Source organism: Camelina sativa, chromosome 6 (genome assembly GCF_000633955.1).
Source record: "Camelina sativa cultivar DH55 chromosome 6, Cs, whole genome shotgun sequence".
Lineage (NCBI taxonomy): Eukaryota > Viridiplantae > Streptophyta > Magnoliopsida > Brassicales > Brassicaceae > Camelina > Camelina sativa.
The window spans coordinates 23403873-23423335 of NC_025690.1; the positions used below are offsets into that span (position 1 = coordinate 23403873).

Here is a 19463-nt window from a genome sequence, read left to right on the forward strand (position 1 = left end):
TTGGAGATGGAATGGTTTTGAAGTTCACTCTACTCAAAGACATTAGGAGAACTACCCACTCGCTTATCATTCGTAGCTTCGACCAGCTAGTACTATGTACTCTTTTACTTTAAGTTTTTATTTTTGAGAATTCTCAGATTCTTTAAGTTGAACTCAAACAATTTGGTTGGTTGGTTGGTTTTAAGAATTCTAACTTTTAGTTGTGTATTAATCTTGTGCTTCTTGAAGTTTTAACACACGATCAGGACAATTAGAGGCAAAGTGACCGGCTTTATCACACTGATAGCTGATTATTCTTGAAGTATATTGTCCTCCATTATAGCATCCGCGGCCTTTTCCTCTACCGTAAAACCGTCCTCCTCATCCTCTGCCTCTATATTCTCCAGTGAATTCACGCTGCTCCTGAGGTGTTTGAGATTCCATGTTAGCATACATCAGTTTACTCTGTTCTTCCTGAGCCTCCTCTTCTTCAGCGATGCGTTCTTCATAGGTTTTGAGACGTCCAACAATGTCTTAAAAACTAGTGTTCTTAAGATCCAAAACTTGCTCAAGCGAGGCAATGATATGTATGTACTTTCTGCGGGGAAGACCCTTCAAGAATTTCTTAACAAGTTTAGATTCTTCAATATCCTTTCCAAGCGATGCCGATTTTGAAGAGATTTCAGATAACTTACCAGCGAAGTCATCTATTGTCTCAGTATCCTTCATTCGAACTCAGCCATCAGATTCTGCAATCTTGCCTCCTTAACACGTTCTGCTCCCATGTGTCTTGCTTTAATGGTTTCCCACACCTTCTTCGCCGAATCTAGCTTTCCTACTTGTAGAATAAGTGCCTCCGGGATTGATTGGAACAACAAGGTTGTGGCCATGTTATTCTGATCAGCATCTCTTGTTGGATCTTCGATAATATCCCATACCTTATGAACTTTAAGTAGGATCTTCATGCGCATGACCCATACCGTGTAGTTGGTTGAGGTTAGCATAGGACACTTGATTGAAGAGGACTTCCTTCCTTTAGGTTTGCCGTCGCTGTGTTTGATGTGTCCACAATCTCTCCCATAATGTCTCACGAACCTTTGTAGCTCTGATACCAAATATAGAATCAGAACAAAGAACTTCAAAGAAATAAGATAAAAAATATAAAAGAATTACTCTCTTTTGTTAATCTTTAGGAAACTCTCTCAAAAACCTAAAGTTATCTCTTGTTCTTTTTCAAACTCATACATAATGCAATATCTCTATCTTTTATATGAAAACCTTAGACATTATTTTCCTAATCCAAATAGGAAAACTAACTTATTTTAGATAACTCTTAAACTCAAATATGTATATTTAGCTTTTCTTCTAAATATACTCTTCTTGGGCCTCAAGCTATTCCAAGCTTAATCCAACATTGATCGTGTCGTGAAGTGCGTCTGCTTTGTCGTAATTCCTCTTCTTGCGTTCTATTGCTCTTTGGTTTGCTGCACGAGTGATATCCTCTGGAACAGTATATGGATCATCTATATTGGCAAACACTATGATAGAGTCTTTATCTGCCACAAATTTGGGATCAACCGGAAGCGTGTTGAATTGTAAACGATTCTCAGGCAATAACACATGAGCTTCTTCAGTTAATTGCTCAACCTTATGGTTTTCAGTTAAGAGAGCAAGACCAAGAGTAACTTAACTATCAACACTAGGTCTTATCCGCGCTGTCGTGTTGAATTGTAAACGATTCTCAGGCAATAACACATGAGCTTCTTCAGTTAATTGCTCAACCTTATGGTTTTCAGTTACGAGAGCAAGACCAAGAGTAACTTAACTATCAACACTAGGTCTTATCCGCGCTACAGCGCGGGGAAATATTCATCTACATAAATATGATTTGTAGTAGAAATTAGAATACACGTAAAATATTATCAAAGATTCCATTTATATATATACACATTCATAACGTATGTTTTGACGGATCAACCCGTAAAAGATTGTATTTGTATAAAAATATAAAATTATAGTAATACGCAGTTACAATGTATATTTAATGAACCAATCCGTAAAAGTGTATTTGTAACAAAAATACACAATCATAAATTCATAATGTACTTGCAACACATAAAATATTGCGTTTGTAAAATATATATTTGTAAGAAATATACACTCATAGTGTTAAATTGCATTTATAAAAATATCACTCCTAACCCGCTCTACCATATAATTGTGAGTTTTGCAAACCAACATTGCATTTTTATAAAAATCATATATTCTTAAATCTATATATTAGATTTGTTTTTTTAAAAACAATATGTTGTTGAGAAGTAAATTTTTAGGATATTATAGATATTGTAAATCCTTATAATCTAGGATTAAATCCAAAAATATATAAACTTATATTTTTGGATCATTTTTAATAATATAGTGTTATTATATATATTTACATATATGTATAATATCGGTTGGTATTCATGCTTGCCAAACGTTTTGATACATGTTCCATTTTACGTATTGATTCTTGGTCGTGTGTCTTGTATATGATGTTGAGTCGAACAAATCCATGTCAGCTGGAGTTCATTGCTTGCCAAAAAAATCTAGGTAAATTTTCTTTTTATCCAAATTATAAGATTTAGATAAGTAATAAAATGGTGGGCACAAAGTTATAAAATGCGAAACAAAGAAATATTTAATATTCCATTTCTAAGAACATATAAACATGATGATGAATCTCATGCATCTTACCAAGAGAAAATTATATACATTGATAAGAAAACAAAAAGATTCATCTTAAATATTTGTTATCATATTAAACTTAACTTAGTTAGAAAAAAGTATGACAATACTACTAACCATACGAAAAAATTATCACGCAAAAAATTAAAGCATAATTTCTTGAACATGGCAATCATTATTGATATGTTTGCATTGTTTAGAATAAACTACATAATAGATTACATGATTAGTATACTAACAAACAAACGACATAAAATATGAATGTTCTTATAACAAAAAAATAAACAAAAATGGTTTTGTTTGGTTTGATAATGAGCTGTTTTATACAAAAGTTCTCTGAAGAAACAATGATGTGTGATATTTAGTTTGCTAATAAGATGATATATATAGAGGTCATACACAATTAGGTTAGTTTTGATTTAGAATCAAACATATTTTAGTGAGCAAGCCATATTTATAAGATCATTTGCTATAATTAAGAAAAAAATTAAGTTAGAATATATGTGTAATATTCTGTATTAATTGTTTAAATTAAGTGTTTTTCATATGTAGTCATTCGAATTTATAAGCATAGTTTTGTTTAGATTAATTATAAAAATCTGAAATAAATGATGATTTGGTAATATAAAATTTGATTATCATTTCCATAAATATATCAAACTATATAACCAAATTAAATATGTTTATATTGTATATGCAATTTCGTATTTAATAGCTCGATTTTTATGGTAATAACTTTTAAAAAAATTCCATAAATATTGGTTAATTATTATTTTCTAAAATTGAATTCGTTTTTAAATTAATTATTGTTTTTGGTTTTTAGATTTATATACATACCAAATAAATGATCCAATTTTCAAGTATCCGAATGTTTAATTTCGTTTTTTTTTTTATTTTGACCCGACCCATAATCAATTTTGTACTTCTCTTTTACTTATATAAGGATTGACAATATGATTCTCCAGATTCTTGAATTTCTCTTCCATATGAAGTTGTACTTGTTCAAGTTGGTTATCAAGACTAAATTTCTAAGCAATTCACGACCACAATACTTTTTTTTTAAACATCCAAACAACTCAATCATAAAAAAAATAGAATAGAATTATTTTATTTTCTTTCAATAATATACGAGTCAAACGATTGAATACTTAGATAATTCAATCACAAGTTTGTTAGGCTCGTTTTTGGTACAACATTATTTTAACCATATAACTTAAATAAGGCTCAAAGCCAAACTAATCTGATTTGACAGAATCATCAAATGTCTGATTTAGAAGGAGAGTTGCCAATTTTTGGAAATCACTTGAACTCTCAAAGCCTCTTTTAAATCATTATATACAATTATATGATTATCTTATGTTGTTGTTTTTTTCGTATTTTCAGTCTCTCTTAATCATTAGTTTGTTTTTTTAATATTTTAGTCTATTTACATTACATTTGGAGATGAATATATTCAATTTAATATATTTATTATTAGATTGTAATATATTACTTAACTATATTACTTTTGATCAATTATTAATTTATTACTAACACAGCTAAATTAAATATCATATTTAAATAATGATCAAATATCCTCATTTAAAATTTCACCAATCTACTGATCTTTATGATCCATTACAATTTTTAAAAAAATTCTTAAGTGCTTATTTATCATTTTTATTGATATTTTTCTTCTCTTTTGTCAATATATTTCAATTTTTTAGTTTAGTAATAATTGATTATATTGTTGATTACTTTCTAATATATATATATATATATATATATAATATACATCTTAATATATATGTTTACGACTATATAACAAAATATCTCAAAAAAAATCGAAAATCTGGTATATTTTTTAAAAAGTGATATATTCGATAAATTATATGGTTCAACAAAAAATTAAATTAAATTGAACAAAACTATCACATTTTGTAAAGCTAAGTTTTCTATTCATTCAGATGTAAAATCATTCTAATTTTTGTCATAATATATCTTTGAACCACAACTTAAAATATTATGCCGATATGGAATGTTAATTTCATATTTTCACTAATTAAGTAAATTGTGTCGTTTTTAAAAAACTGAATCACAATAGATGTATAAAAATTTGATATTTATTATTATTATCATATGAATTATGTACTAGTTTAAGTTTTTTGAAAATATGATCAAACAAAGAAGACGGAGAGTTTTAACAAAATCTTTGAAATATCTTCAAATTATTTAAAAGAAATAATGTTGACAAATCAGAGTAGAGAGAAATATTTTAGTATTTCCGTAAAGAAATAAAATAATTAATCGAATTAGAATTGTACTTTGATTTCAATTATTTAATTTCCTAAATTAAACACTTTTTAGATATAATTTTAATGGCAATTAAAGTAAATAAATGACTGATTTTGAACATGTATGTATGTACTCTTCTTTTAATGATAAACGATAGACGGGATTTTGTAGTTTTCTTTTTGTTTTCTAATTAGTAGCTATATAGAAAGTACAAATATGTTTTCTAATAATTTACGTGGAAAAACTACCTCATATTTTGTAGATATGATATTAAAATATTTGATTTATTCTTACAAGGGTCAATTGTCATAAATACCACTTAAATAAGTTTTTATTTCAAAAATATCACAATTTAGTTTTTTTTTCCAAAAATAGCATTAAAATGTAAATTTTTTCAAAAATACCACATAATTAAATTAAAGTTCTAATTCTAAAAACTAATTCCTAAATTCTAAATACTAAACCCTATCCCTAAAAACTATACCCTAAAACTAAATGTGTCAACCCAAACCTAAAAAAAAATCTACATTCTTAAAAATCAATTTTTGTGTTTGTGGTAATTTTGGAAAAAAAAACTTTTGTAGTATTTTTGGAAAAAAACTAAAATATGGTATTTTTGGAAAAAAAAAAAATTAGTGGTATTTAAAGAAATTTTTCTTTTAATTTCGTATTTTCTTGACTATGCTCAGTTTACAAAAAGTCCACTCATACTATTGGGACAAATTGTAATAATTATTGTTATCATCATCTATCTAGAGTTCTCAGATATGTCGACATGTTATATATGTATTAATGATAGAAAAATGAAAAATGCAATCCTAACTGAATTTTCGTAAAGTTACTTAGATTTTTTTATTTATAAATCCGACTAAAGTCAACAATGGCCTTTGGATTTACGAGTATTAGAATTCTATTATATGTACTAAACAGTAAACTGCCTATAGTCCTCCACCCACCAATCATATTATAATGGTTAGAAGAATAATTAAGATTTAAAAAGTATCATAAGAAGTTTACATATATATAAATTTATTACACAACTAAGATCGTTTCAATCTCCATTAATTGTGATTAACTTATATTTGTTACCACATTCTGTTCCATTTCTTTCCTTCTCGATTGTCAAATCTAGCTAGAACACTTCATCATGAGCTCTGACAACAGAAATGATGATCACCGGTTCGATTCCGACCGTTCGTTTTGGCTGAGCACGACTTCTTACGATGCCAACAGCAAGATCTTACTCATTACCATCGTTTCCTTCTCTGTTATTATCCTCATCGTTTTCGCTTATCATCTCTACGCAAGATTCGTTCTCCGCTACCACAGATCGGCCTTCCAAGGCCTCTCCTTCTCTGTCGTTTCTCATCCGCCCAAACGTGGCCTCGACACTCTAGAAATCGCTTCTCTCCCAAAGTTCGTGGTTGGAGTCAAGAATGACGTGGCGGGTATGGAATGTTCGGTTTGTCTCAGCTTGTTGGAAGAGAATGATACAGCGAGGATGTTACCGAATTGCAAGCACGTTTTCCACGTAAGTTGCGTTGACACGTGGCTCACGGCGCAGACCACTTGTCCCGTGTGTAGAACTGAAGTCGAGCCAAGTCCAAGGCTTGAGCCTGAACCAAGAGAAGGTCCAGTTGGCGACCGTGCACTACCGTTGGATTTTGGGGCGGCATCTTTGTCGGATAACAAAATTGGCGGGTCACCAATTTCGCGGTTAGATTCATTTCGGAGGATTCTGACAAGGGAAAGATCTTCGAACAGTAATGATCATTCTCGCGTTGACCAAGATCGTGTTTTGGATATAGAACGACAGTGAAATCAGTATAGTATATATACGGCTATATGTGATTCATGTACAATAGTACTCTTTGTTCCTTACAAATTATTTTTGTGTACTCAATCAAATATTTTGTATGTGTAAATATGACGGCGAACGTTTTGTATATTACTGTAAGACAGATATTTACACATGGTTTTACAAAGCCGCTGTTGAGTAACGTGTGAAAAGGGGAAAAAGATAGAGTTGAACTTGTAATATACAATCGTGACAAGTTTTTAAGATAATTTCAACGTGTGTCTACATCGAAAACTCTTCTTCAAGTCAAACTATGTGGTTCCCCACACGTATCCTCACAGGCTCACACGTTTAACTTTTTTAGTTTTTCGTATTTTTTTGAGTATGGACATTTTACATTATTTCTGTTCATATTATTCAGATAAACTGTATTTTCTTTTTATTGAATTTATCGTTTTTCTAACATTTATCGGTTGCAGTCCTATTTTATTATATTGTTAAAATAGGACTACCAAAATGTTATGCATGAAATAACAAAATGTTATACGTTAATAATTTAATTTGCACCACACAAAACGATATAAGACTTAAGAGAAATTATGATAGACATTTCAGTCTATACATACGAGCTAACTACTAATTCACTGTTATCAAATATAGGCAGTTTGGTCTACACAATATATAAATATAGGAACTTCGATATCTTCCAAACTTACACCATCCCTAAATGTTGAAATCCTATCACCTATAATATTCTATATTTCTATGGTCTACATGACTACAACTGAACTATGAACCTAAAATATAGAGACTCTTTTTGTTGTTTGTGAACAATTTCAAGTTAATTTGGTCAACAATGGTGAAATTTCTAAACCGTCATGAAAGTCTCGCTATCTGCCAAACTTTTCAAAATATGTATCTACTTCATTTTTTTTCTCCACCCACCAACTAAAGTATAAGCCATGGAAAAATAAAATTAAAATACATATTTTAAAAGTCCTTTGTTCCTTATATAATACATCAGAAGTTAGTAACCAAGTTTGTTCACTTTTCCTTTCCCATCCACCGAAGAAAGAAGCAAGCTTCACAATGAGCTCCAACGAAAGAGATACTCGCTGGTTCAACTCCGACCACCACTCGTTCTGGCCCAATCCTTCTAACTACGATCTTAACAGCAAGATCATGCTTGCAGCCATAGCTTCTTTATCCGGAGTTATTCTTATTGTCTTTGCTCTTCATCTTTACGCAAGATTCGTTCTCCGCCGCCGTAGAGAAGCTTTCCGTGGACTCCCCGTCATATTCCGCCACCCTTTTGAGATTCCAAAGCGTGGCCTCAATCCCACTGTCATAGCTTCTCTCCCTACCTTCACCGTCGGAGCCGTCAATGGCGTGGCTACATCCGCTACTGAATGCGCAGTGTGTTTAAGCTTGTTAGAGGAGCAAGACACGGCGAGAGAATTGCCCAACTGCAAGCACATCTTCCACGTCGACTGTGTTGACAGGTGGCTCTGGACTTGCTCCACTTGCCCTGTTTGTCGGACTGAAGTTGAGCCAAGGCCGAGACTTGAGCCTGAGCCAAGGGAAGGACCAGTCAGTACTGCACCGCCATTGTTGGAGGAAGCCAGGCTGAATTTGACGGTGGAAGCAGCACCCTCTTCTTCCTCGGGAAACAAAACAGTTGTGTCCCCTGTTTCGCGATTAGATTCGTTTAAGAGGATCTTGACAAGGGAAAGATCTTCTAACAGGATCAATCATACTTGTGTTGACCAAGATCGTGTAGCGGATCTTGAGAGACATTGAGTCGACATAGAGATACATTTTAATGCATATAAATCATACATACATTAGAAATCTTTAATTTATACTATACCCTCCTTTCTTTTGTCACTAAATCATTCTCTGTTTTTATTTTTTGGATAATTTTGTGTAATGGAACACTATCTATAAGTCAGTCAAAGATACACCATGATACACAGCTAACGTTAATGCCTTTCTAGTTAAACTCTTCATAATGGTAAGACAGTACAGAGCTACATTTCAGGGATCCGTTAAAGATGCAGAACCATTTTAGTTTACATAAAACTGAGGGTTGAGGAAAGGGTTGAGAGATTAAAAAAAAGGGTTACCTTCAATCACCAAGCGGTAGCTAAAGATGATGAATGATCAGTGTCATTGTCATAATGTGGCCTAAAATGACGAAGGGCAACGACCAGCTGGTAAACATCCGCCTTGCTCTGCTGAAATCTGAGGATTCTTGTGCAGCAGTTGTTGCCTGCGTTGAAGTGGCATCAGCGATACTTCCACTGCTCACTCTCTTACTGCACCACGAGATTTCAAAAGCATGAGTGTAACACCAAAATGCTTAACGAAACGAAACTCTTATGGAGAATGAGAATATTTTCAGATGTACAACTTCTTAAATGTTCTGCAGAAACTACAACAAATTGATCGAAGAACAATGCATCCAGAACCAAGAACATAAACAATTTGTCGAGTAAAAATGAAGTTATCTCATCTTTCTAAGCCAGAAGAAACTAATGAAAACTAAAGAGCTACTCAAAGACCTCACTCAAAACCCATCAAACTTGTATATTCATAAGAACCTCAGATCAATAGAAATTGCTTAAAACAGACTGACACTGTTACTCAAATTCTAGCCAATCGGCAAAATACAAATGTGCGTTACTTAATTTTACCTTGAAGGAAACTTGCATGCTCCTTGACCTGAAAAACAAAAATAGCAGTAAAAGCATCAAACTTTCAATTTTGCAAAATGTCAAATTCATAATCGAACTTGCATTTTTGCCATTACTAAAGAAAATGTAAAAACTCACTAGGATCCAGTGAAGTAACAGCTGCGTTGTTACTAAAGTTACAAGTTTCATCTGCGAGACCGTTCTTCAAGTAATAGTTATTGAAAACATACGACGCCATCTTCACCATATCCGGTGGATCGTAACAGGCCGTTTGAAGTGCCGAATCCTCAACGTTGTTCTTCGCCACGCACCAGAGTTCCGTCTCTAATACCTCCCCACCGAACTCCGCAGCAGCCGACGCCGCCGTGATGAGGACAGAGAGAACTAGGCAGATCATTTTACGAGAGCTAGAATAGAACGATTTTGTAGTCGGAGATTTCGCGGCGGAACCACAAGTAACGAATACAAATCTAACAGTTTCTCGACGAAGAGAGTGAATCTGAACGAATCAAAGAGATTTTGGAGTTTTTCGTGATGAATGTAAAGATGCGGGTAAATAACGTAAAATTCTTTTTTTATTCTTAGCCGGTTATTGAACTCGGTTAAACTGATTTGGGCCGTATTAGGCTAGTAGAAAAATATTTGGACCTTAACAGAGTAGAAAACATTGAATTTTCAAACTTTGGAGTCTTCTTTGTTACTTTTCGTCTTTCTCATATATCAAATCAAACCATTTAATTTTTAAAAATAAAATATATAACAAAAAATATCATTATCACCATTAGTCCAATGCTTTATACCATACTACCATTTGTGGAAAAGAAACTCAAAACCCAAATCTTGGAAAAAAAATCGATAAAAAATTGAAGGATAAATAAACCAAACCAATCATGTAACACGTAGTGGTCCAGTCAAGGAAACACATCACGTGAACTATCACAGCTTAGCCTGTTCACACACACGCGTTTCTCTTTTCTCTTCTTTCCTTTTAAACTGCATAAGTTTTGTTTTTTTATTGACCAGTTCAGAATGTACTTAAAAGGTTACATTTCCAGTAGATCCTAAATGATACATGAGTGGATGTGCCATATAACTTCATCATCTAGATTTCATATGACGTCAACATATTTTTTCGTTACTCTCGTATAGTACTTCAATATCGCAGATGACATATATTCCTAAATAGTTAACACATCCGTTGAGACAGAAAAGGGTGCAACAGCCAGCTGCTGATTACTCTCTATCACTTTTACAATTTAGAATATAGTTTAATCATAAGTAGAGTTGATGCGAGAATAATCTTGTTGTATAAGAGTAGACAGTGCTGAAAAGTAAACTATTCCGAAAAAATATCTTAATTAGTAGGAGTACACAAATATATTTGTACACGCCCAAAACAAAACAATAACAAATCAACTAATTCTTTGTACAAACAACAATTGATGACTAAAAACCGACAAACCGACATAACAAAAAAAAAAAAAATAAGATACATCAAATTGAATTCATCACAACTTAAATAAAAAAAATGTGATTAGAATAAAAAATGTCAAACTTCTGAAATTCTTAACCGAAAGAGATTTTGTAGTCAAGAATTTTTGCTACGAAGAGAGAGAGAGATGTTGATGATGGTAATGAGGATGATCAATTTATCAGACATTGAGGAGCTGCTCTTTTTCAATAGACGTCATGATGTCGACAGCCGAAGTAGCTCCGGCTCCGGTCGCCGGTGAATGATTTGCATTATCCATCGTCTTGAGGCTTTGTTGATTATACACTTGTCGAAGTCTCTCTATTTCTCTCTTCAATGCTTCTTGATGTGCTGCAAAACAATATAATTTTTAATGTTATATTTGCAAATTCTTTGTATCGCTAGCTAGAGAGAGTAAAATTATTGGGCGTGCTCATATTGTCAGTGATAATTGAATGCTTGGACGAGAAAAAATGAAAAAAAAAAAAACTTATAAACACACATATATATTCCATGATTTCCCCGACAAATTTACATGAGAATTTAATCCAAAAGTTATGTATATGCAGAGAAATAAGAATTATTTTTCGTATTGATATTTAGTATATAGATTCGAATATTTAAAATGTGGTTTTATAATTTTAAAAAATTAATAGGTTTACTTAAAGAGTGAATAAGAGTTGATACCAAAAAAATGAAAGAAAAAAAAAATAGTGAATAATTAGAGAGAGAAAGAAAACTTACCGTCTTTGAAAACCTTGTCTTGAGATAAAGCAGCGATTCGTTGCTTGAGAGCACTGTTGTCGACGTTAAGAAGCAAACGCTGGTGATCCAAGAACGCAACTCTTGGCGATAACACTGACACTTCCGCCTATAAATTCAACATTTTGCATAAAAATGATTTTAATTAGGTCATAATGATCATCATAATTATTCGATTGATTAAAAAGCTATGAATGTGTAATGCACCTGCAACGAAGTGACGCAACGTTCAAGCTCTGATATGTATTGCAGTTTCCTAACCCTTGATCTCTGTGCTGATTGCCGATTTGCTAATATTCTGTAGAACCCATTCAGAAATATTTATCTTTCATTTTCGTTAACAATTAAAAACAAATTTTATTGTTAAAATTTAGACGCTAATTTTCAGTAATTAAAAAAAAACATTGGTGCATCTTAATCAAATCTCAGTTAATTAATATTTGTACGTGCATGCATGATCGTGAATGAATAATTTTTTTTTTTTTGACCTTTTAACCCTTTTGGGATCAAGAATCCGGTTGCCGGAGCTATCGCCTGAATTGTTAGTCGAAGCCGTACCATCATCTGGCTCCGTCTTGCATTGGCTCTGGACTTCATCGTTATTAATGTTATTGCTGTTGTTGTTGTTGTTATTATTGGTCATGTCATGATCATTGGACGGTGGTTCTTTTTTGTCGTCGTTGATGCTATTGGACGGCGTGGACGTGTTTGAGGAAGATCCGGTAGGTCCTAAACTGTTGTTGTTGTTGATATGGGAAGGATTTTTATGATGGGTCGTCGTCGTCGGTGAACATCAACATAAACTGTTCGTCGTCGAATCTGTCGAAGTGGTGGTTTTCGCTGCTGACATGGTCTGATACCGTTGGAGCTTCAAGAAACGTGATGGAGTCGCTGATTGAGCGACGGTGGTTGCCGCGGCGAGACGCTGAGAAGTCGAGGAATTCGTCTACCCATGAAGGGTTTTGTACGGCGGTTGTAGTGGCTGAAGCGGTTGCGATTGGGGTAGAGAAAGGAGAAAGCTTTTGGAAAGAGAAATCAGGCCAATGTGGTGTCATGTTGGGGATTTTGGGAGGTAGTTGTGCCATTTGAAGAGAGAGAATTTTATCTATCTCTAATGGCAAGATCAGAGGAGAGATCGCAAAGTTTACCAAAGAAAGCAAATCTGAATTTACAAGATTTAGGAAGGGGAAACAGAAACAAAAAAACCTTGGTTGATTAATTACAAGATAAACACTAACGTAAACCCAAATTCAGAAAACTAAAAACCTAGATGAAAGACAAAGGAAACTAAAACGAAATTGAGACAAATGGGGAAGTGGAATGAGAGATCAATTAATGTCTCCTAAACCACACAAGAAAGAAAAAGGAAGGAGCGGAAGAAAGGAGAAAACGGAACAAGAGTAACCAAAATGGCTATGTTTAACAAACGGTAGTTATATAAATAGAGAAGTACATAAGAAATTAAAAGAGAGAATTAATAAAGGAGAGGGTGCATGCGATGAGAGATTCATATCTTATGTAAAAAAAATGTGATGAAAGAACGAACATAATGAATTCGATGTGATCAAAGTGTTTATTATCTCCCTCTCTGAGTCTGAAGTAGGGTCGTCACATGGAGGGAGAGATTGAGATCGGACAGCTATGAAACAGCTGTCTTTACAAGATAGGCTAAGGTCTCTCAACGGTATTACTGGAAAGTCTCCTCCACTAGTTTTTTTTCTTTCTTCCTTGATTTAAAAAAGAAAAAAAAAATCCATGTAAGAGATTTGTAGAAGGAATCAAGCAAGCACGTGTATTTGTGACCCCCTTCTTTTAAACTTTGCTTATAGTAGTAGACAGTAGTAGTAGTCTCTTTCTCATTGCTTACAAAATACAAATATAATTATCTGAAGATTAATAAATCAATCAAATGTTAAGTTATGTTTTCGATGAATAATGCAATTCGATGAATAATGCAACAAACTTGGCGAATGGGTATGTTTCATTTTCATATGAATGATTACATTGAGTTTATTATACTAGCATACCAATGTTCTCTATAGAAAATGAGTCGAATAATGATGGATTATATACTAATAACAACGATCGATCTCTTTCTTTCATTTACCGTGTTAAAGGATTCTCTTTGTTACTATGTAATAACTGATAACATGCCAAAAAAATCAATGCTACACTGAAGAGACGAGGATCAGAAACTAGAAAACTAAGAGTAGTGGACGAGCATGGAGAAAGAAGGAGATGGGAGTGAGCGTGATGTTTAAGTAAGAAGAAAAAAAAGAAAAGAAAAAGAAAGAAGAAGGACGAGAATAATGTTGATGTGTGTGTGTGTGATGAATCCATGTGATTGGTTTTGTGTTCTCTTTTTCTCTATATTTGCTTTGTTCCCTAGACCACACCCACATGTAGGACACTTGCCACTTTTTTCTTTGACAAACTCTTTTTTCTTTCTTTTCTTCACTCGTATAGTTTCGTATTTCTACTTTTTTTTTTCTCGTATTTAATGGAGTATGCCGGAATAAATAATGGAACATATTTAATGAGTTGCTCTTCTAAATGTGTTGGACATGGTCTCATTTACATATGTTCATGTTATAATGATTAATAACAAAACAAAAAAAAATTAAGGGGAAAACTATGAAATATGAAACACGTATAGTTTAATAGTATTATATCTAAACATCCAGGGTTAAATTCATAGTATACGAAAAAAATAAAGAGAAGCTCTAACTACTTGAAATATGCAAGAAAACAGAGTATCTTTAACTACTTGAAAGCTTGAGAAGATTGAAAAAAGAACACAAAAGTTAATTCACTGCACAAATGTTAACAGAAATAACTTGGTGGTTGGTTTCTATAATATTGCAGAGAAAAACATATAGGAACAAGAACAACAATGGATAAGCGAGACCAAAACTTCACATTATATTTGTATCTCACACATATCAACCAAGTAATTGGAGTTAAGTTAAAAAAAAAAGTGAAAGAATTGTTACCAATAGAGAAGATTAGAGAGTTACCTGGACTGTACTGCATTCCACCTGCATCTTTGGTTTTCACTGTTAGGCCTTAATCACTGAATCTGGAAATTTTACTAGACCATGGAGACAATGTTAGATGTTAGGCCTTTTATCTTATACACAACATACTTTATGTCCCTGTTAACTACGTTACACATTCTCTAGGTTAATCCACAGAATACCTCTCCTGATTGGTAATTCATGGGTTTTCTCTGGCTAGTTCTCTGAGTGGAGTTACTAAATTATGGGAGAAGCCTCAAGTTTACAAACAAGATTGCTGTCTTGAAAGATCATTAATAATACGCCAAAGAGGGAATATTACAGATACACCTATGACATAATCTACCTCCTGAATCTAGTCTATTAAATACAGTCAATTAACATAATCTCCATTTCTAGAAAATACATGCATATCATGAGATCATCAAGATGTGATTAACTCATCAGTACCTACTTTGGTTTATGAGGATGTAAAGACGAACAAGAGAATTATGATCCAAACTTAATACAGTTTCAAGTTTTAACTAACTATATAGAATGACACTTGACATAATGTGATTTTAGCATACAGGTTCCTTGTAAAAGCTTCAAGAAACTATAATCAAAGAGGTCCATAAAGAAGTTAGTTAGCTGATCTAATAAGAGGTAGATTCTTGCGTCTCCTCTTAGACCGAGCACGACGCCTAAGCATCCATAAGATCAGCAAGAAACCAATCAAAAGCAGCTGAAGGGCGAAGACAAGCTTCATACCTGGCGACAACAACAACGTCTCTTGTTTCGGTTTGCTAGACAATCGAAGAAAATACAAATTTAGCATTAGAAGAAGAAAAAAACCCAGCCAAACCTTGGAGATTCTTGACCACGTCCTGAAGATTCATTAAGGTATTAGAATCCTTTAAAGAAGTAGTAGAACCGAGTTTCCTGTCGACAGATTTAAGGTTGGTTCTAGGTTTGTAGATGTAGTTAACATTACCACCCATTACACATGTGTTGGGACAACCAATGCTACTTTCGTACTCATCACTTCCATCACAGCAATCTGAAGACAGAACAATAACATGATCGTACACCAAGAAGAGAGAGAGAGAGAGCTTAAACAAGAAATCATATTTAGTTAGAACTTAGGATTCAGCAAAGATATTACTAACCACAGATTCCATCGTTTACACGAGAAGAGTAAACGAACTTTGGTGAACTTCCTATGTTCCTACAGTAAAACTTGCCATTTGGACATGCTGAAGTTCCTGAAATAAAAGGGTAACAAACATTGATGCAATCAACCAGTTAATCAGATTTACATAGCTGAAGAAATTGAGAAACTTTCAAATTATGCATCATCTCAACAAACAAACCAAAAAAAAAAAAACACATTTTTTTTCAAAATTGAAGTTGTGAAACAGAATCTGATCCGATCAATGGATTCATACTATAAAATCTTTAACTGGGCAAGAAAATGAAAGTCTCATCTTAGCTCTCTGGATTCTAAAATGAGGTGTTGGAGGAAGAGAAGGGGGAGTACCAGGCTCATCGGTGCCGTCGAGACAATCGCAGAAGTTGTCGTTGAGACGGTCTCTATGGAATGATTTGGAGCCATCTTTGCATCTGATAATATCTGATTCGAAATACATTTCATCTGCCTCACAACAAAAAAAACCAAGTAACTAAAGAATCAGAGATTAATCGATAGAACGATAAAGAGTGAGTGATCGATGAAGTAACCTAAGGGGTGAACGCCAACGAGGGGAGAGGTCGAAGCAACGGAGACGACGAAGGCGAGTAACGAACACAACACGACGCACTGCAGCAGCATCGTGTGGTGTTCAGTTGACTCGCATTTGGACAAAACCGACGCCGTCTTAAGTAATTCGAGTCCTCTCTAATCGGACCAAACACAGTTTACACTTGCCTAAAAAAGCACAAAAGCAACAAGATTTGTACAGATCGAAGTTGGATACTATTAATTAAATTTGGGTTTGTGGTTATGTTGAATTGAACCACAAGTGAAAGAACTAATCCGAAAGACTTCAACTAGCTGGAAGAAGCAACAAACATATACAACACAAAACAGTTGGGATTTTGTAGTTTTAAGTGTGCTTGTTGACTCCCATCTACAGCTAAAGGAGCAACCTAGAAAGCCTATAGAGCGTACGTAACAGGCCTTGTTCCCTATATGGCCTGTTACGGACTTTGAGATTTTATGAGCTTTAGCCTTTTGGCCCATTTATTCACTATGATTTAGAGGATGTATTCAATTTGACATTTTAATTGATTTGTGTGAAATTTACAAATTCTATATTATTCAATCATGGATTTTAAAAAGTCTATTAAAATCCGTTGTTATTGAACTGATGATTTAAAATTCTACTTTAAAATCTATTAAAATTCATTGTTATTGAACTAATGATTTAAAAATTTACTTAAAAATCCACTGTTATTCAAAATAGTTTTGTGGATTAGAATTTTAATAATTTTTAGGATTCTGGAGGATTTATTTAGTTAAAAATACAGAAATTCAAATCTCATAGTTTTATGCGGGAGTTTGAAAAAATTTTACACAAAATCATCTCTCTAAAATATATCAAAATTCTAAATTTCCTAAATCCCATCAAAATCATGGTTTGAATAGTATTTTGGGAAAATTATTTTTAGTTGAGGTGGTAAGCATGCTCTGGCCTATTCTTCCATTTCTGCTCATACTAATGAGTAATTTCCCATCGGAATTTTTGTGTTCGATCTACAGCTGCTAGGGTTTTATTTGTTTCTCTCTCTTCTTTTGGAGATTTCTGCTGCAGTAACTAGGATTTGATAACTCTATATGCCGTGATGGCTTCCCAAAATGTTTCAAATGATGTTAAGACCTCACTTGGTCCCGTCGGACTCGGGTATGCCCTATTCGAATGCTTTGCGACTCTTTTGGACTTTATTAGTTTCTGATTTGCAACTCAATTCACGTTATATATATACTCTGCTAGGATTTGGTACTTTTATATACTCTGCTAGGGTTTGGTACTTTTATAAGTGTTTCGAGTTTTATGCTTAACCTGCAAGATATTTATTTTTTGTCCAATCGTGTTTCACTTTCAGATGCTTATGGATGATATTATTGGTGATATAACCATTACAAATGACGGTGTTAATATTCTTAGGATGTTGGGGGTCGAACACCAAGCTACCAAGGTATACTTGATATATTCGTGATGGTTATAATACAAATATTCATGCAAAGATTTGTGTTGATATTCTGGGTTTGGTTATCTGCAGAATAGACCAGAGAAAGGATGCGAGGACAAGTGTCTATCTAAATTGAAAAGACTCAAGAATAGACTCAATAGTCGTAGATTTACTCAAAAGTATTAGTTGATTCATTTTGTCACATCTTCTTCATTTTTTGGGGAGTTTTGGATACAGAGTTCAGTCTAATTTAGAAAAGATGAATGAAGTTTTCATATCTAATGCCTGAGATGCTTTTTTTCATATCTAATGCTTGAGATGCTTTTTTTCTATACTCGTTTGAGTGTGCATTTTTTAACATCTAAAGAGTGTAGTATGTATGACCTATTAATAATGGATTTGTAGAGACCCTCAAGCACCTTCACCCTGCCCATGTTAAAAACCAAAAGAGCTAAATCTTCACAAACAAATCAAGATTAAACAAAAAAAAAACTGCAAATATTTCATCAAACGAGGCTAGTCTCCCGTCACATGCAGAGAGCTTACAGATTCAGCATTTTGGAGAAGGAGCAGTGAGTTCAGCTTGCCACTCACGAATACGCTAAGGCAAAAGCATACAGAAGACAACTTAGCTAACCTCAACACCACAGGAGAAATTCCCGTTGAAAGGACATTGACTAGTTTATGACGAATAAATCTACTGTAAGAAGCAACAAACATCTACAACACAAAACAGTTGGGATTTTGTAGTTTTAAGTCCCTTTTTGTATAATGCGGGTTGAGCTTTTTATACTGTATATGCCTCCTATCCTTTTGCCATGGCTGATGTAACCGTTGTCTTTCCATCACTTTGGCCAGAGCTTATAAACTTTTTTGTCAAGTCCAAATGTCTAGTAGATATACCAGAAAATTGTAGTTAAAAGTTCTTACCGCTTACACTGTTATGAGGGTATACCAATAAAGTGTACACCTCCCCCAGATGCTCTGTGGTGCCTCTTGTAATTTATGTGGTCAAACTCTAGTCTATCCAACTCAGTAGCTCTTTTAGTAAGTATCTGATTCCATAGCACCTAAAGCACTAATATCATTTGACTTGGACAAAATATAGACAAGCAAGACTAAAAAAAAATCTCCTTGGATTCATTTGTTCAAGTCTTCATGTTTTGGACCTCAAGAATATGAAAAACGAATCCATACTCGGAAGCAAAAGAAGATACTAGATTTTGGATTTGAAGAGCCAAGATGATTGACAACATGACATACACAATATTGTATATTTCTTACAAAAACCCAAAACCAAAGAATTTGAAACAATATACTTAATCTACACACCCCCCATCATCCATTCATCCCAGCCTCTCTGTTCAAGTAGTTGTTCTTGTCTTACTTCGTTTCTGTGATGCTCTCAGATAAGCTTCTGCTTTTGTACCTTTTAAGAGTTCCCTGAAAACTTTTGTAACAGTGGTCTGCTCTACACCGTGATGCTCCTTCATGTAATTGATCATCTCAGGAAGAGTGTAGAAATTCTCACAACAGAACAAGTAGCTATCTCTCATTTTCTCCTCTTC

General features: G+C 33.6%; 5 protein-coding genes, 1 long non-coding RNA gene and 1 pseudogene across 7 annotated transcripts in view; 3 read left to right on the forward strand and 4 right to left on the reverse strand.

Annotated features, from left to right (window-relative positions):
- Nucleotides 6031–6926, forward strand: LOC104793157 (RING-H2 finger protein ATL40-like). The gene has a single exon (XM_010519449.1). It carries the CDS (start codon nt 6128–6130, stop codon nt 6797–6799), a length of 672 nt encoding a protein of 223 aa, XP_010517751.1. The 5' UTR covers nt 6031–6127; the 3' UTR covers nt 6800–6926.
- Nucleotides 7705–8659, forward strand: LOC104793159 (E3 ubiquitin-protein ligase ATL41). Its single transcript, XM_010519453.2, has one exon. It carries the CDS (start codon nt 7868–7870, stop codon nt 8576–8578), a length of 711 nt encoding a protein of 236 aa, XP_010517755.1. The 5' UTR covers nt 7705–7867; the 3' UTR covers nt 8579–8659.
- LOC104793158 (PLASMODESMATA CALLOSE-BINDING PROTEIN 5-like) lies at nt 8756–10013 on the reverse strand. The gene is made up of 3 exons (XM_010519451.2): nt 9613–10013; nt 9475–9502; nt 8756–9096 (listed from the first exon to the last, which is right to left on the reverse strand). Exons 1-3 carry the CDS (start codon nt 9869–9871, stop codon nt 8925–8927), a joined length of 459 nt encoding a protein of 152 aa, XP_010517753.1. The 5' UTR covers nt 9872–10013; the 3' UTR covers nt 8756–8924.
- LOC104793160 lies at nt 10851–13428 on the reverse strand (annotated as a pseudogene).
- On the reverse strand, nt 14724–16787 carry LOC104793161 (glucosidase 2 subunit beta-like). 2 transcript variants are annotated; one of them, XM_019226786.1, is made up of 5 exons: nt 16444–16787; nt 16244–16357; nt 15873–15968; nt 15569–15763; nt 14724–14798 (listed from the first exon to the last, which is right to left on the reverse strand). In XM_019226786.1, exons 1-5 carry the CDS (start codon nt 16532–16534, stop codon nt 14767–14769), a joined length of 528 nt encoding a protein of 175 aa, XP_019082331.1. In that variant the 5' UTR covers nt 16535–16787; the 3' UTR covers nt 14724–14766. The 2 variants fall into 2 exon arrangements, with proteins under 2 accessions (XP_019082331.1, XP_010517756.1); XM_010519454.2 differs by lacking the exon at nt 14724–14798 and adding an exon at nt 15196–15474 and having other exon boundaries at nt 16444–16785.
- Nucleotides 17815–18313, forward strand: LOC109133419. The gene is made up of 2 exons (XR_002038520.1): nt 17815–17901; nt 17986–18313. It is a non-coding gene; the product is annotated as an uncharacterized LOC109133419 (long non-coding RNA).
- The window catches only part of LOC104793163, a 2015-nt gene continuing 1624 nt past the window's right edge, over nt 19073–19463 (reverse strand). The window contains exon 3 of the mRNA XM_010519457.2: nt 19073–19444. Within this exon, the coding sequence (XP_010517759.1) occupies nt 19260–19444 (185 nt within the window). The 3' untranslated portion in view covers nt 19073–19259. The remainder of the gene's footprint in view (nt 19445–19463) is intronic.

Excerpts from the sequence above, each read along its gene's own strand:
- LOC104793161 (XM_010519454.2), bottom strand. The coding sequence starts at position 16,534 with ATGCTGCTGCAGTGCGTCGTGTTGTGTTCGTTACTCGCCTTCGTCGTC. Across the intron at positions 15,764-15,872 it reads TGTAAACGATGGAATCTGTG|ATTGCTGTGATGGAAGTGAT; the intron begins GTTAGTAATATC and ends TTCTGTCTTCAG. Across the intron at positions 15,475-15,568 it reads CGTGGTCAAGAATCTCCAAG|GTATGAAGCTTGTCTTCGCC; the intron begins GTTTGGCTGGGT and ends TGTTGTCGCCAG.
- LOC104793158 (XM_010519451.2), bottom strand. The coding sequence starts at position 9,871 with ATGATCTGCCTAGTTCTCTCTGTCCTCATCACGGCGGCGTCGGCTGCT. Across the intron at positions 9,503-9,612 it reads TGTTACTTCACTGGATCCTA|GTCAAGGAGCATGCAAGTTT; the intron begins GTGAGTTTTTAC and ends TTTGTTTTTCAG. Across the intron at positions 9,097-9,474 it reads GCATGCAAGTTTCCTTCAAG|TAAGAGAGTGAGCAGTGGAA; the intron begins GTAAAATTAAGT and ends CTCGTGGTGCAG.
- LOC104793159 (XM_010519453.2), top strand. The coding sequence starts at position 7,868 with ATGAGCTCCAACGAAAGAGATACTCGCTGGTTCAACTCCGACCACCAC.
- LOC104793157 (XM_010519449.1), top strand. The coding sequence starts at position 6,128 with ATGAGCTCTGACAACAGAAATGATGATCACCGGTTCGATTCCGACCGT.